This window comes from Parasteatoda tepidariorum, chromosome 12 (genome assembly GCF_982258835.1).
Source record: "Parasteatoda tepidariorum strain Cologne lab strain chromosome 12, Ptep-v5.0, whole genome shotgun sequence".
Taxonomy (NCBI): Eukaryota; Metazoa; Arthropoda; class Arachnida; order Araneae; family Theridiidae; genus Parasteatoda; species Parasteatoda tepidariorum.
The window spans coordinates 13569929-13583290 of record NC_141766.1 but is presented as its reverse complement, the minus strand read 5'-3'; the positions used below and the strand labels follow the sequence as shown (position 1 = coordinate 13583290).

General features: G+C 28.9%; 1 protein-coding gene across 1 annotated transcript in view; it reads right to left on the bottom strand.

The window, feature by feature from the left end:
- Nucleotides 1–334: 334 nt before the first annotated feature.
- The window catches only part of LOC107449513 (putative protein phosphatase 2C 6), a 37393-nt gene continuing 24365 nt past the window's right edge, over nt 335–13362 (bottom strand). Inside the window, exons 9-12 of the mRNA XM_087156158.1 lie at nt 9017–9248; nt 7807–7933; nt 2834–2918; nt 335–1996 (exon numbers count right to left, since the gene is read on the bottom strand). Coding sequence (XP_087012284.1) covers nt 1814–1996; nt 2834–2918; nt 7807–7933; nt 9017–9248 — 627 coding nt within the window. The 3' untranslated portion in view covers nt 335–1813. The remainder of the gene's footprint in view (nt 1997–2833; nt 2919–7806; nt 7934–9016; nt 9249–13362) is intronic.

The window sequence follows — 13362 nt, the reverse complement described above, 5'->3', positions numbered from 1 at the left end:
TTAGTTTGTAAATATTTTTGTGTAAATTTTAATAATAATCCAAACCCTGATAATTTGTTACCTCTTTTAATGATAAGATTTTTGTAGAACATATGTTGACTCCCAGAAAGTTTCACTGTATTATCTCTTTATAGTTTTAAAAATAAATTACAAGGAAAAAAATTAACATACATTTTACAAATTACAAAATTATTTGATTCAAAAATTCATTCATATAAGAACATCCATAAAACCTAATCAAAAAAAATTTCAGACATACAAAATAAACAAGAGAGTAATATTGTATGAAAAAGTAAAAATATAATAGTCTACATTTTTTTTCCTTTAAAAAATGTTTAAAAACTCTTAACGTATATATAGTACTACTTATACACTAAGCAATAACATAAACATTAACACATCAATCTTATTCATGCAAAATGTTTAATATATTTATGTAAATTATTTTGGTAATATCGTGACAATACTACCTCTTTTAACGATTGATTATTTGTGGAACATCAGATTGTGGCTCCCGGAAAATTGCTCAGTATTATGATTTTAACAGCTTTCAGAAAAAATTATTAAAACAATGAGAATATACATTGTCATGCCACTGTAGGCATTACAGATTTCCTAACTCCTTAATTTCATTTCTGAAATCTCTATTCATTTTGAATTTTTAATATTTTTTTAGTGAATAAATTCGTTGATAAATTTGTGTTCCACATTCCTTAATGAGTAGATGTCGAGTTCTATCTCTTAATCGTTAGCTTCTATTTAATGTAAACTCAGAAAAAATTATTATTAAAGGTTTTAACAAAGCAGAATATTAAATATATACATTTTTTAATCTTTCTCTTTTCATCGACTATCATATAACCATATTACTGCTGTGCAATTGAAAAAACAATGTAAATAGCTTCACAATAAATTTTTAAGGAAGTTACAATTATTTTTTCCCTTTGTTAATACAATCAACATTAAAATAGAATTTTAGAACTGATAAAATAAGATATTTGAGAGAAAATTTTATTGGGATATTTATCACATATAACTGTCAAATAAATAAAAAGATCAATTTTATATTACACACATTACATTAATTTTCTATAACAAGACAATACATTATTAGGTTTACTTTATTTCATCGATTTTATTTTTTGTGGATTTCCTTCCAAGCCAAATATTTTTTAATATTAACATTAGATATCACAGATTTGGCTTAATAGAACTTAGATTCCCTCATTGCGTAAAATTTAACAATAATTAACAAACTTATTTATACCCCAAAAGAAGGATTAAGAAATAAAAATATAAATTTTTGAAAAAAATTAAAAAGGCTAAAAAAATTTAATACCTACATTGACATGATATACATTTAACTAATAAACAAAGTTTTCTTATTTAAAAATTCATTCATAATGAGAAAATGTGCATAAACTAATCAGTTATTAATTTAAAAAATGCATTTAAAATGAGAAGAAATATCTAAACTTATCAATTCATTTAAACCAAACAATACAGATTAAGTCATTGAATATAAAAATATTTGTTACAAAAATATTGTTTTATTCAAGAGAATTTCAGAATTCTAATCACATATTTTCTTAACACTTTCGTTTACATGCCATTCAAGGTGATATAGTAAAGTTTCAGAAACATATTTGTTGTATTGGTGTACCTATGGCCCAGAGAACAAATGCATAAATTTTAACATATGAAATTTTTAATTTAAATTTCAATTGACTTATATTATTCAGAATAGTTTACCATTACACAGTTTCTTAAATGGTTAATTGTTTTTTGATGCATATGTTTTTATCTTATGAAGTCACTTTTCAACAACTTGTTCTAACTGAACACTGTTAGAGATATGACTATTTCCAGTCAGCTGACTTTCAGAAGCATTACTATGGTTAAATTCTGAAGGATTTAATTTGATAAGAATGCATGTCATATTATCACAGCCAGTTCCATCACCACTAGTGTCCGGGGATATAATGAGCCTAAACAACTGGAAGAAAGTACTTGTAATTATAAAATATAAATTTTGCAATGATTTATGAAATAAATATTTATAACCACACTAAATAAAAAGTGCAAAAAAGATGATAGTTATATATATTTTTTAATTTAAAAGCTTTTTTTTTACTTAAACTTTTAAAAGTTGTTAAATACAGAAAGAGTAGTGACTTTTTATTAAATGATTTATGATTTTGCAGATGCACATTCATTAGTTTTTTAATAATAAATTTCCAATTTCTTTTTAATAAAAAAAGTAAAGAAAGTCTTGCTAATATTTAACGATGCTTTTTTTCAGTAGTTGAGCTATTTTTTTTTTTTTAGATATTTCACTTAATTTTAAGAATTTCACCCTGTTCTTGGGAAAGGGAGTAATTTTTCATTTTTTTCTGTGAAGAAAACCCTGAATAATGACAATACTTTACAAAAATTTAGTAAATTTTTGAAATATATATAGGAATATTTTTAATTAAACTTTTTCCAAAATATGTTCAGCAAATTTATTAAAATATTTAACTACCGGGTCAAATTTTTAAAATATTTGGTTACTAAAACCTAAGCAATACCTATCTTTTAGTCTGAAATTTATACTCATTCCATAAATTTTTTTAGGGAATTTCCAAGATAAGTGGCTTCTTTAACCCTGAACTCTCTGTTACTGTTTCAAGTTACTTGAGAGTGCTTTATCAACTCTAAAGAGATTAAAGACTTGGAGGAAGGTGATCAATTAGCAATGCACTACACCATCTGCGTCAAGATTTATTTCCATGCTCTTTGCACACAACAAAAGAAAGAAAATAATAAACATTTCCGAAATGGAGATACTAACTTCTTCAGAAATTATCCTCAAATTTTCTTCTTCTTTAAGTCTCATAGTAATGAAATCAACTACTTCTTGACTTGACATTGAATTCCTAAAACACAAAATTTTCACTATAAAATTATTGAAACAGGAGATTCGAAGAAAGTCACACTCATACTTTGCACTTTCTATTTATTTCTGTAATATTTGACAACTTTGCAACAAAAATATACTGTTCAGTAAAGAGAACTTTTTTTAAAATTGAATTTGTAATAAAAGTTACTTTTTATATAAGAGTTTATTTTGCCTTCGAAACCTAAAAGAAAATCAAACAACATTTGATAATTTATTTGAAATTAGGTTTCTATGTTACTATGTTAGTAAAGAAAAAATGCATGTGATGAATAGTGTAGTCTGTTCTGCAATGCTGTACAATATTTAGTACTCAAAACGTTCACTGCCGATCACACGGCAGCGTGTGGTGATGTCTCAGTAGCCAGTCACGTGTTGGCGAGGGAAAATCTTTTACTGATTATTCATTCTCCTGTTCATTTAGCATTGGATCAGTATTTCTGCTGGTATTGGCATGGAGTGATGATTATAAACTATATATATATATAATTAAGGTTTCGAAATTAATATTTTATTTTTTATTGAAAAAATAATCTTGTGATATGAGTTATATAGATGATACTGCAGGGCCTTCACGCCCAAAAAAAAGAAAAGTTCAAAATAAAAAGGTCCTAACGATTGAAGAAATAGCAAATTAGTTGGCTGAGCTATCGGATGAGTACCCGAGTGACTTTAGTTATAACAGTGACAACGAATTTGTACCTCCCACTAATGCCCATGGTATTTCAGATTCTGATGATGACGATGAAGAAGAGCGAATCGTGCAAGAGGCTGCAAGCTAGCAGAATGATTCAGCCATGGTGCAAAAGCTAATTTCGGAAAACGATTCAACATCAATGAAGAAATTTCCTTCCATAAAATCCGAGTGTTTGCTCCAACCGTTTCAGGTAATAATCCTATAGATTTCTTTTGCCATTTTTTCACCGACGATATCTTGGAGGAAATAGTCGCTGAAACTAGTGATTATGCTCATAACGTACTTTTTCACCGTGAAAAAAAGAAACATTCTCGAATCTATTCCTGGAAGGACACCACAAAAGAGGTACTCTTGGTATTCGTGGGATTGATTTTACATATGGGAACTATACAAATGAACCGTATACAAGATTATTGGAAAACAGGTTCACTGTTTGGTTTACTTGCATTTTCAGAAAATATGAGCAGGAATCGGTTTTTGTTGTTACTGAGGGCATTGCACTTTGCAAAAATCCCAGAGCAGAATACAGAACCTCCAAAGGAACGACTGTATAAAATAAGAAATATGGTGAATTTGTTCAAAGTGAGAGTATCTGAAATATACTATCCAGGGCGTGAGATTAGTTTAGAGGAATCAATGCTACTGGACGGCTTATATTCAGACAGTATATACCAAATAAACGTCACAAATATGGCATCAAATTGTGCATAACAACCCCTCATGGCATAGTTCTGAAATTTATGGTATACACAGGTATGTTGGATGATTCAGGTGGAACAGGACAGACACAAAAAGTTGTTATGAATTTACTTGAGGGAATGCTGGATGTAGGACCTAGCGTATTTATGGATATTTATTATAACAGCTATGATCTTACAAAATGTCTTGCAGATAGAAAAGCTCATTGCACTGGGACAATCAGAAAGAACAGGAAGACATTTCCGAAAGATGTAAATGAAAAAAAACTGAAGAAAGGGCAAACTGTAGCAAAGTATGCTAATGGTGTGATGATTGCAAAGTGGCAAGATAAGAGGGATGTCACTTACACTTCCAATGAATATAAAATTATATGGTGGAAAAACAAAAGAGGTGAAGTTATACCAAACCTCTACCTGTAATTCAATACAATAAATTTATGGCCTTGTGGGAGAAAAACAATTAGGTGACCCACAAAAATATTTGTGCATATTTTGCAAATAACAGGGATGCGAGTAGTCAGAAAGTAAAAAAAGAGGAAATCCAAGAATGAATATATATATATATATATATATATCCAAAAAATTTGACAAAAAAGTGCAATTTTCAAATTTGTAAACCATGTGATTATAAATCCTGATGAATAATTTTAAAATTGTATGAATATATGAATATGAATTAAATGCATGATTTTAAATTGAGAGAATATGAATCCTGATATGAGTTTTTAAATCACGTGAATATGATCATCGAATACATCGAATTTAAAAAATTCGAAAATACAAATCATGATGCGTAATTTTCAGATCACGTAAATACGAATAACGATGCACAATTTTTAAATCGCTCGAATGTAAATCCCAATGTCTAATTTTTAAAGCAAGTATGAATACGAAAATCGATGTTTGATATTACAACCCTAAAAACGAATCACGAATTGGATTTTAAGCTCGCGTAAATACAAATCGCTACATAGGGTTTTAAAAGCATGTCAATACAAATCACAACATGGGATTTTTAAATCTCGTAAATAAGACTCGCAATGTATGATATTTAATTCGCCTGAATAAGAATCGCAATGTTGAACTTTTAAATCAGGTAAATAGGAAAATCAATGTTTGATAATAAAATCGTAATTTTAAATATGCATAAATACAAAACGCGATATTGGATTTTTAAATCCTGTAAATAAGAATCATAATGTAGAATGTTTAAATAGCGTAAATAGGATTCGCAATGCGCAACTTTTAAATCAGGTAAATACGAAAATTGATGATCGGTATTAAAATCGCGTGAATAAGAATAGAGATATATGCAGAGTCTGGACTTGGGATTTCTAAAAGGCTTGTTTGTATTGTTTTTGTTTAGACATAATAAATAAAAATTTACAAGATTAATTGAATGAGCAAAAAAAAATTTTTCACCGCAAATCCACCTCCATTTTTTTCCCCGTTTGCTCTCACGCCAGAAAACAGGAAGCAGTGACATCTGAATTGCGAAAATACGAGTTATCCGGCAGACGGATAAAAATACGGAAAATCTTATTTCTGTAAGTAAAATCGTAGAGAATAGCTAAAATAAGTAAAAATGCAGAAGGGTTAGCAGCTAGGACGTAGTTTGAATTTTCTGTTTATCTTCGAAAACCGTAAATAAATATATTTTATTTCAACGACTAAATTTTTTAAAAAAAGCGGGATATTCATTTTTAAAAAAAAGAAACTTTTAAAGAATCGGAGTTTTTGATAAAAAGGCTGAAATTCAAGAGAAAAAAGCGAAAAAGTGGAAATCTGCTAAAAAGAGGAAAAATCTCATCCCTGTGTAAAGGTCAACCAGTTTTATCCCAAGGAAATGATTTTCAGAGAAACTTCAGAGGGAGGAATGAGGACCTCAATACTTTTGCTCCGTGGAAAATTAAATCCCTCATAAAATATTTCAACTTGTGCAAAAAACAAATTTTTGCGGAAATTAGCACGAAAAATGGAAAAATCTGAAAAAAGGCGGAAATCTGCGAATCCACGGAAGAATCACATGCCTGAAATAATGATGAACGTTATCTATAATAAGTATTCCAATGAAAATACACCACTGCATGACTTTTGTTTATCCGTGATACGAAGTTTACTGAAACAGCCACCTGTTCTTTGTGCTCCTGTGTGTGATCAGTCTAAATCTGAAAATGTGCTGAGTATGCGGAAAGAGACAAAAGCTGGAAAGATTCTAAGAAAGCAATTCAAAAGTTGCTATTCCCAAGGGAAACATAAAGATACCATTTATATCTGCAAAGTTTGTGATGGATCTCCCGGTTATTGCTTGGATTGTGCGAAGATTACCCACAAATGAATGTTAAAAAATATTATTTTCAGTAATAATATCATTGTAACCAACTTATAATATTTCATTTATATTAAATATTTGTTAGTAATAAAGAATCATACAAAAATAATGCATTTTGAAACTTATTTTCATTATGTTGTTTGATTTTTACGCATCACACGCTAGCGCGAAATGTGGCATTTAGAAAATAATTTTACCTCTAATGCTTATCATGCGCTGGCGTGTGGTCAAAATATTCTATCAGGAAAGGCCTGCATATTACTCAGTAATCAGTATGACGCACATAATTATGCTTTATTACAACTTTTCAATATATTTGTTATAAAAAGTAAATCTGCTTCTGGGAAAAACCCTCATCTACAGTGGGGCAATAATTATCATCATATCCTCACCTGACCAGCAGCGAACGTATTAACCAGCATAGAACTAAACTTTAAAACTAGTACAATTTTTATGATGGGTGAATAAAGATACGATAATCTCGATTTTTGAGGAAAAATGACATGTCTTTCTTCTTGTTATTAGACTCGGAAGAATGATACGAAAAACGTGGAATTCCGGGAAACACCTGAAATACAATCACCCTTGGTTTGAATAATAAAGTATTCTTGAATATGAATTCCTCCTTTTGTGATTTTTATGCAACTAAAGATCACTCAACAATAAAAAAATTAACTATTTTATATGCTTCACAAATTAAAAGTAGTAAATGACTATGATGAACAAAGTGTGAAAATAGCAACTGCTTCAATTTACACAATGAAGTACATTGAAAAAAAAATTTGGTAAGTTTTAATGTCTAAAAAATGATAAACTTTATAATTTTCATGTAGCAATATAATTATAATTATTGCGTAGCAATAGCCTTCAAATTTGCTCGAAATCTTGGGAAAAGTATAAATATGTAATATATCACTTATTTTTAAACATTTAAATGCATCCACCTGTCACTTAATATTTTTCAAGAAGATTAAAATCTTATAAAACATTTAGGTCAAATGACAACATTGCACGGTATGTTAGCTGAAATTATTATTATTTTTTTACTATAGAGAGTTGAAACACACGAATGTATAATAAATGCATTTTCCAATAACTAAAAACATTTCAAATAATAATAAATACGAAAGAAAAAACCTACCAAATACCATCAGAGGCAACAATAATGAATTCATCTTTTTCTTCAACAGCAAGAGTTGTTATGGAAGGTTCAACAGTAACACACTGCTCAAAAGGAGCTAAAGAAGCATCCTTATAATAAAAGTCACCTGGAAGGAAAGCAATATGATATACAAAATTTCGCTTTTGTAAATAATATTGTTCATTTCTTTAGTTTTTCTCAATTTTTGGTAAGCCTGTGTTGTAACTTCAAAGTCAAAAAATTAATAAATACATAAAAACTAAATCTAATTTCTACATCAAAGGTTGCACAACCAAAGGATCATCTGCCGGAATTAGTCCGTAAAATTCATTTAAACTTGGCCCCTGAAGTAATTCAAAAATTTTATGAAAAGTTCACATTTGCAGTAAATGACTATTTTAATTTCAAATTTTTTACTATGCATTTTTATACACTTTTCACAATAATTTGATTTGTTATCATGTAAGTATATTTATTTAGATTTTCATTAGATATTTTCTTTATTTTTGTTATCTACACTGATGTAAAAAAAATAGTCATAATAAGTTGGTATTATATCCTTCATGCACTTCTATGATAGAAGTTTTATTTTAATATTGGCCCTGAGCATTGTATTTTCAGTTTTTGAGGCACACTATCTGAAAACGTGCATCTCTATGTAAAATCAACCTATTGGTCAAATTACGAGCTAAGTTTTTTTTTTAATAAAAGCCGTTATAACAGTGATAAATTACAGCCGTTTCAACAGTCAAAACTTATACTGCAACACTTTGTTATTTCTTTATTATACTGCTTTAAAAAATTATATGCTTAAATATTAAAAGTTTTTAACATTAATTTTTTTTTCACCCTTACTCATATTGAATAAAAAATATTTTCTGCTTGAATGAATAAAAATTTACAAGAAGGCTTGAAAAGATTTCAGAAATTTTATGAAACATAATTTTCATAAAGCAGAAATCATAAATTTCTCGTTAACTTAAAACAATACTTATACATTAGTATTTTAAGTTAACCAGAAAAGAATATTGAAATAATAAGCTGCTAAAAATCATATGAAAATTTCCATCAAATTTTTTCTAGCTATGTTCTTTTCACAAAATTTATCCAAATTAACTTTTTTAATTTTCAATATTCAACTAATTCGTTGCTAAAGGCAGCTAGGCATGAATTTTTAATCTTTTTTTTAAAAAAAAAAAAAAAAATTTACCGAATGCTCTAGAAAGGTTAAGGCTTTTATTAATACGTCCCTCAGAAACAACTGATCCAGTAGCATTTATCCTTTTCATTTCTTCAGGATCATCGGGTTTGTGATCAATAGACAAATCAATTGCTTCTCCACCTCTGGACAATACACACCTTGAGTCTCCAACATTGGCACAATAATAGTGTTTACTTCCAATCAAAAGCACAGTACCAGTAGAACCACTATGTACTCCAGGCTATAAAAATTATCATAATGAAAGTAATAAACCTTCCTAGTATTTTTTCACTTATATTTTTATATCTCTTTGGGAAAAAAAAAGACCATAAGCAGCATAAAATTGAAAAACATGAAAATCATAATTTGGTCCACTTTATAAATTATTAAATTTAATAAAATCTAAGCATTGTAAAATACAGTATAAATTTAGTACTCAATCCTTTCATGCTTAACAACTAACCTATATTTGTGATATAACACATTATTGAAAACTTAGGAATCGGGAGAAATAAGTAAACAAGGTTTATTGGAGAGTAGAAACATCCAAAAGTAGTACAAGAGTTAACTCGATCAGCATCAGGAAACAGCACAGAATTACACTTCTACAGCAGTAGAAGAGTTGAGGTTCATAAGAATATAACTAGTAGCCCGTGGAATCAATTAACTATGTTAAACTGGCAGATCTGAAGTTTTGTATTACTAGCACAAATATCAGATTCCTGGAATTTTAAGCACTTGGAGTCATTACTCAAGACAGAGAACAGCGGGCTATCATATTTCAACAAATTCTATCTAACAATGTCTTTTTTGTTGTTGTTAATACTTAATTCATATTAGTAGAGAGCAATATGGTGAACAAAAATTTTAATCTCAGTAGAATATCACGCCAACAGGACTTATGCAAAGTAACAATATAATACCAAAAGCTAAGGAAGAGAGAGTTACTTGGCTTTTAACCGCAATCTTATTTGTATTACGTAAATGTCAACTACTAACACATAAAAATAAGTATTAAAATTCACTTAATAAAAATAAATGCTATTTCTCCTTCATGATATACAAAGCAACAAATCTGCCTTAGGTGATTTGCTTTACAATCACTAAATAAATGTAAACAAAAGAATTTAAACGAAATCCCTTATCTGATAAGTAACATTAGTAGAGTGACGCTTTTGAGTTTGCCAAGTAACAAAAAGTTACATACAATCAATCTAAATTATTATGTAAAGTAAAATCTGGATTATTTGAAGTAACTAGATCTTTGCTTATGAAAGTTTTAACTATCTGTCAAAAACCTAGGTGTTGTTAGGTATAGCGCCACTAAGTAAAACATGGAATAGATGCTGCCCTTGGGTTTCCAAGAAGTTTTTCCAAAATTTATTGAACTAGATCAATCGGTTTTGCTTCAAATGCAAAATAATTATCCTTAGAACAAGACTTTCAAATAATCAAAGATAAATTAACCTGATGTATAAACTGAAATTAATTCAATTTGCTTCAAGAACATACTAATGTGCCTTTAAATATGATGAAGTACCTGTACTTTATAAAACATTAGGGCTCCTAATTAGCCTGTTTCAAATATTTTTTTTATTTACATGAAATTATTATCTTGGTCTTATTAATAAAACTTCCATTCCAAGTGCTTCGCATTTATTATGATACTAAGTTTGCATTTTTAAATTATCAAGGCTGATTACAGAGATTTAAATCACTCTCATTTTTTATTCATGAACTTCAAGAACCAACGGAAAGTTAAAAGACGTAAAAAGTTCTAAAGTTATTCATCTGTCTTTTGATAAAATAACAACAGGACATAAGAAAGTAGACCAATAACGTAGACCTAAAAAATATTTTTAAGGACAGAAAAAAAATTCCGATTTTCGTCTTCGAGTCAGTCTTGTTTCCGTCCGCGGACATTTTCGAAGGACGGAAGACTTGCACCCATATCCCACCTAAGTGCCAAACAATTTTCCAAAGGAATATTTTTCAATTTAAGTATTCAACACTAAAATTAAGTATTTAACACTAAATTTCCAATGCTCTGTCCTGCAGAGCTTTAGTCTAAAGTCGGCACTGCAAGCAGCGATACTTTGATTCTGCCCGCTTTTGTATCGAAGTTACACACAACTATAGGGTAGAGTTACGCATCTGTACTGTTGCTGCCATCAGTAGCTGCAGCATCCATTTGTTTCTGAAGAGATTCAACAATTGAAACATTTTTAACATCCACAATTTTTGATACAATAGCAGCAGTTTTTGTTCATCCTGCACCATATTTTTTTTGCAACATTGTTTTTTGGGAATATTCTCCTTAAAAATGGGCCCGCATGATCTGCGACACTAATAGGTAGATTGTGTTCTACAATGAACGACGTAGAATACACTTCGGCCCCTATTACATTGTCATCACTTCCAGGGGCAAAATATAGTGCGGCTTTGAGGGGAACAGCTCCCAACAAAAAGTCTGGGGCTGTCTGCTGCTATGGTAACGAAAGAGGTAACATTTCTAATGGGGGTGTAATGGAGAAATGAAGGAGTCGTTGGTCTACCAGATTGGCTGCTTTATCCGCTTCCAAGAAACCTATTCAAATTAATATTTCAACAATCTTTTGCTTTCTCTCAGGAAGAAAAAATAATATAGGCTTTAAACGAAACCATATTTTCATTTATACTTTTACTGGTGTAGTGTTGCTACAACTCTCTTTCCTTTTTATGACAATCAGTGAGCCTATTTCTGCCCTAACTGTCTGACAGTTTTAGATAGCCTCTCTGTAAATAAATTAAGCAGTTTTGGTCTGCCAATTTCTGTGTAAGGGTTGAAAACCTGTGAAGAGGGGCAGGAGAGAGGTGAGGAAGAGAGGGAGAGGACTGGACTAGCGGCTAGAAGAGGTGGAGGAAAAAGATTTTTGGTAGAAAATTCTGAGGAATAAAGATACATCTACCCTGAAAGAATGGCTGCAACAGGACTGAACAATTAAGATATATCCAGCAAATAATATCCTGCCACTTACAAATAGTTCATCAGCTCCTCAACATTTTTAAGCAACTACACTGGATATGCGTTAATTTATTTGGAATTCACCTGTTATTTATTTATTGGAAATAATTTTTTTTAATGGTGGTTAAAACATTTTTGTAATCAACCTCTTTTGTCTCATGAAAAAACTTTTGAGATTATTTCTCTGTTTCGGTCAAAAATTTTTTCTCTGATAAAGAAAAATATTTATCCTTCCTTTAATCGCTACATTCAAAAGGCATTTGATTTGATTTAGGTTTCTTATACGCAGTTTCTCTTTTTTCATGCGATTAATTTATTATTTGTTGTTAAATACATAAAACTGGAATAAGCATTTCATAAACTGAATACATCATGTCATTTCATTCTTGTCTAAGACTTGACATAATTGTAAAAATATGACTCTACGGAAATGATGTTTAAAATCTATTAAATTTTATTACTATTCCAAAGATAAATAAAAAACTAAAATTTTATGTATGATTTTGATATCAAAACTTATAATTAAATTAACATTATTATATAATTATTAGTTTGCCGTTTGTTTTTAAAAAAAGTAATTTCAAATTTGTATTTAATTTTTTGCATTATAATTTTTGTTTGTATAAAAAAGAATCTTATTTTCATACAGCTTCTTAATACAATTTATTAAATGATCGGATAAAGCATTTACACTTCATACAGAAAATTCATTAACATTATTTCTGACATTTTTTTTATCTTTGAAATTTTAAGGACTAAAACTTTAAAAAATATCTAACTGAGAAAAAGAAATCAAAATTTAAAAATTAATTAAATTAATCAATTTAAAAGTTAAAAACTCGTTCAAAACATATCTACAAGAATAATGTCTTATGCGACTCGAAAAGCAACTTTTTGCTTCAAATATTTTGTTCTTATTTTAAATTTTATAATACTTAGTGATTCTTACTTTAACTTTTTTAATATTGTAGATTTAAAATAAATAAATAAATAAGTAAATAAAAAAGAAACTTCTTAGTTATAATGTTTTAGTCTTTTTAAAAAATATTTAATTTTGTTAAAAAACTAAGAATTTTGAAAAGTTAAAAAAAGAGTTAAAGAATATTAAAAAAAATTAATGAGACAAAAATAAAAGCAAACAAGATAAAATTAACAACGATTAAAAGAAGAAAAAAAACTCTAAACAAGCTTAAAACTAACAACGATTAACGATTAAAATAATCACGAAAAAAAAATCTTTTAAACACTAAGAAAGAAAGACTAGTTCTCTAGGTCTGCCACTAATACTAGGGAAGGAGAGTAAAGATTCTCCAACTTGTGCCAAAGCCAAGATCATTACATAACTTGTCAC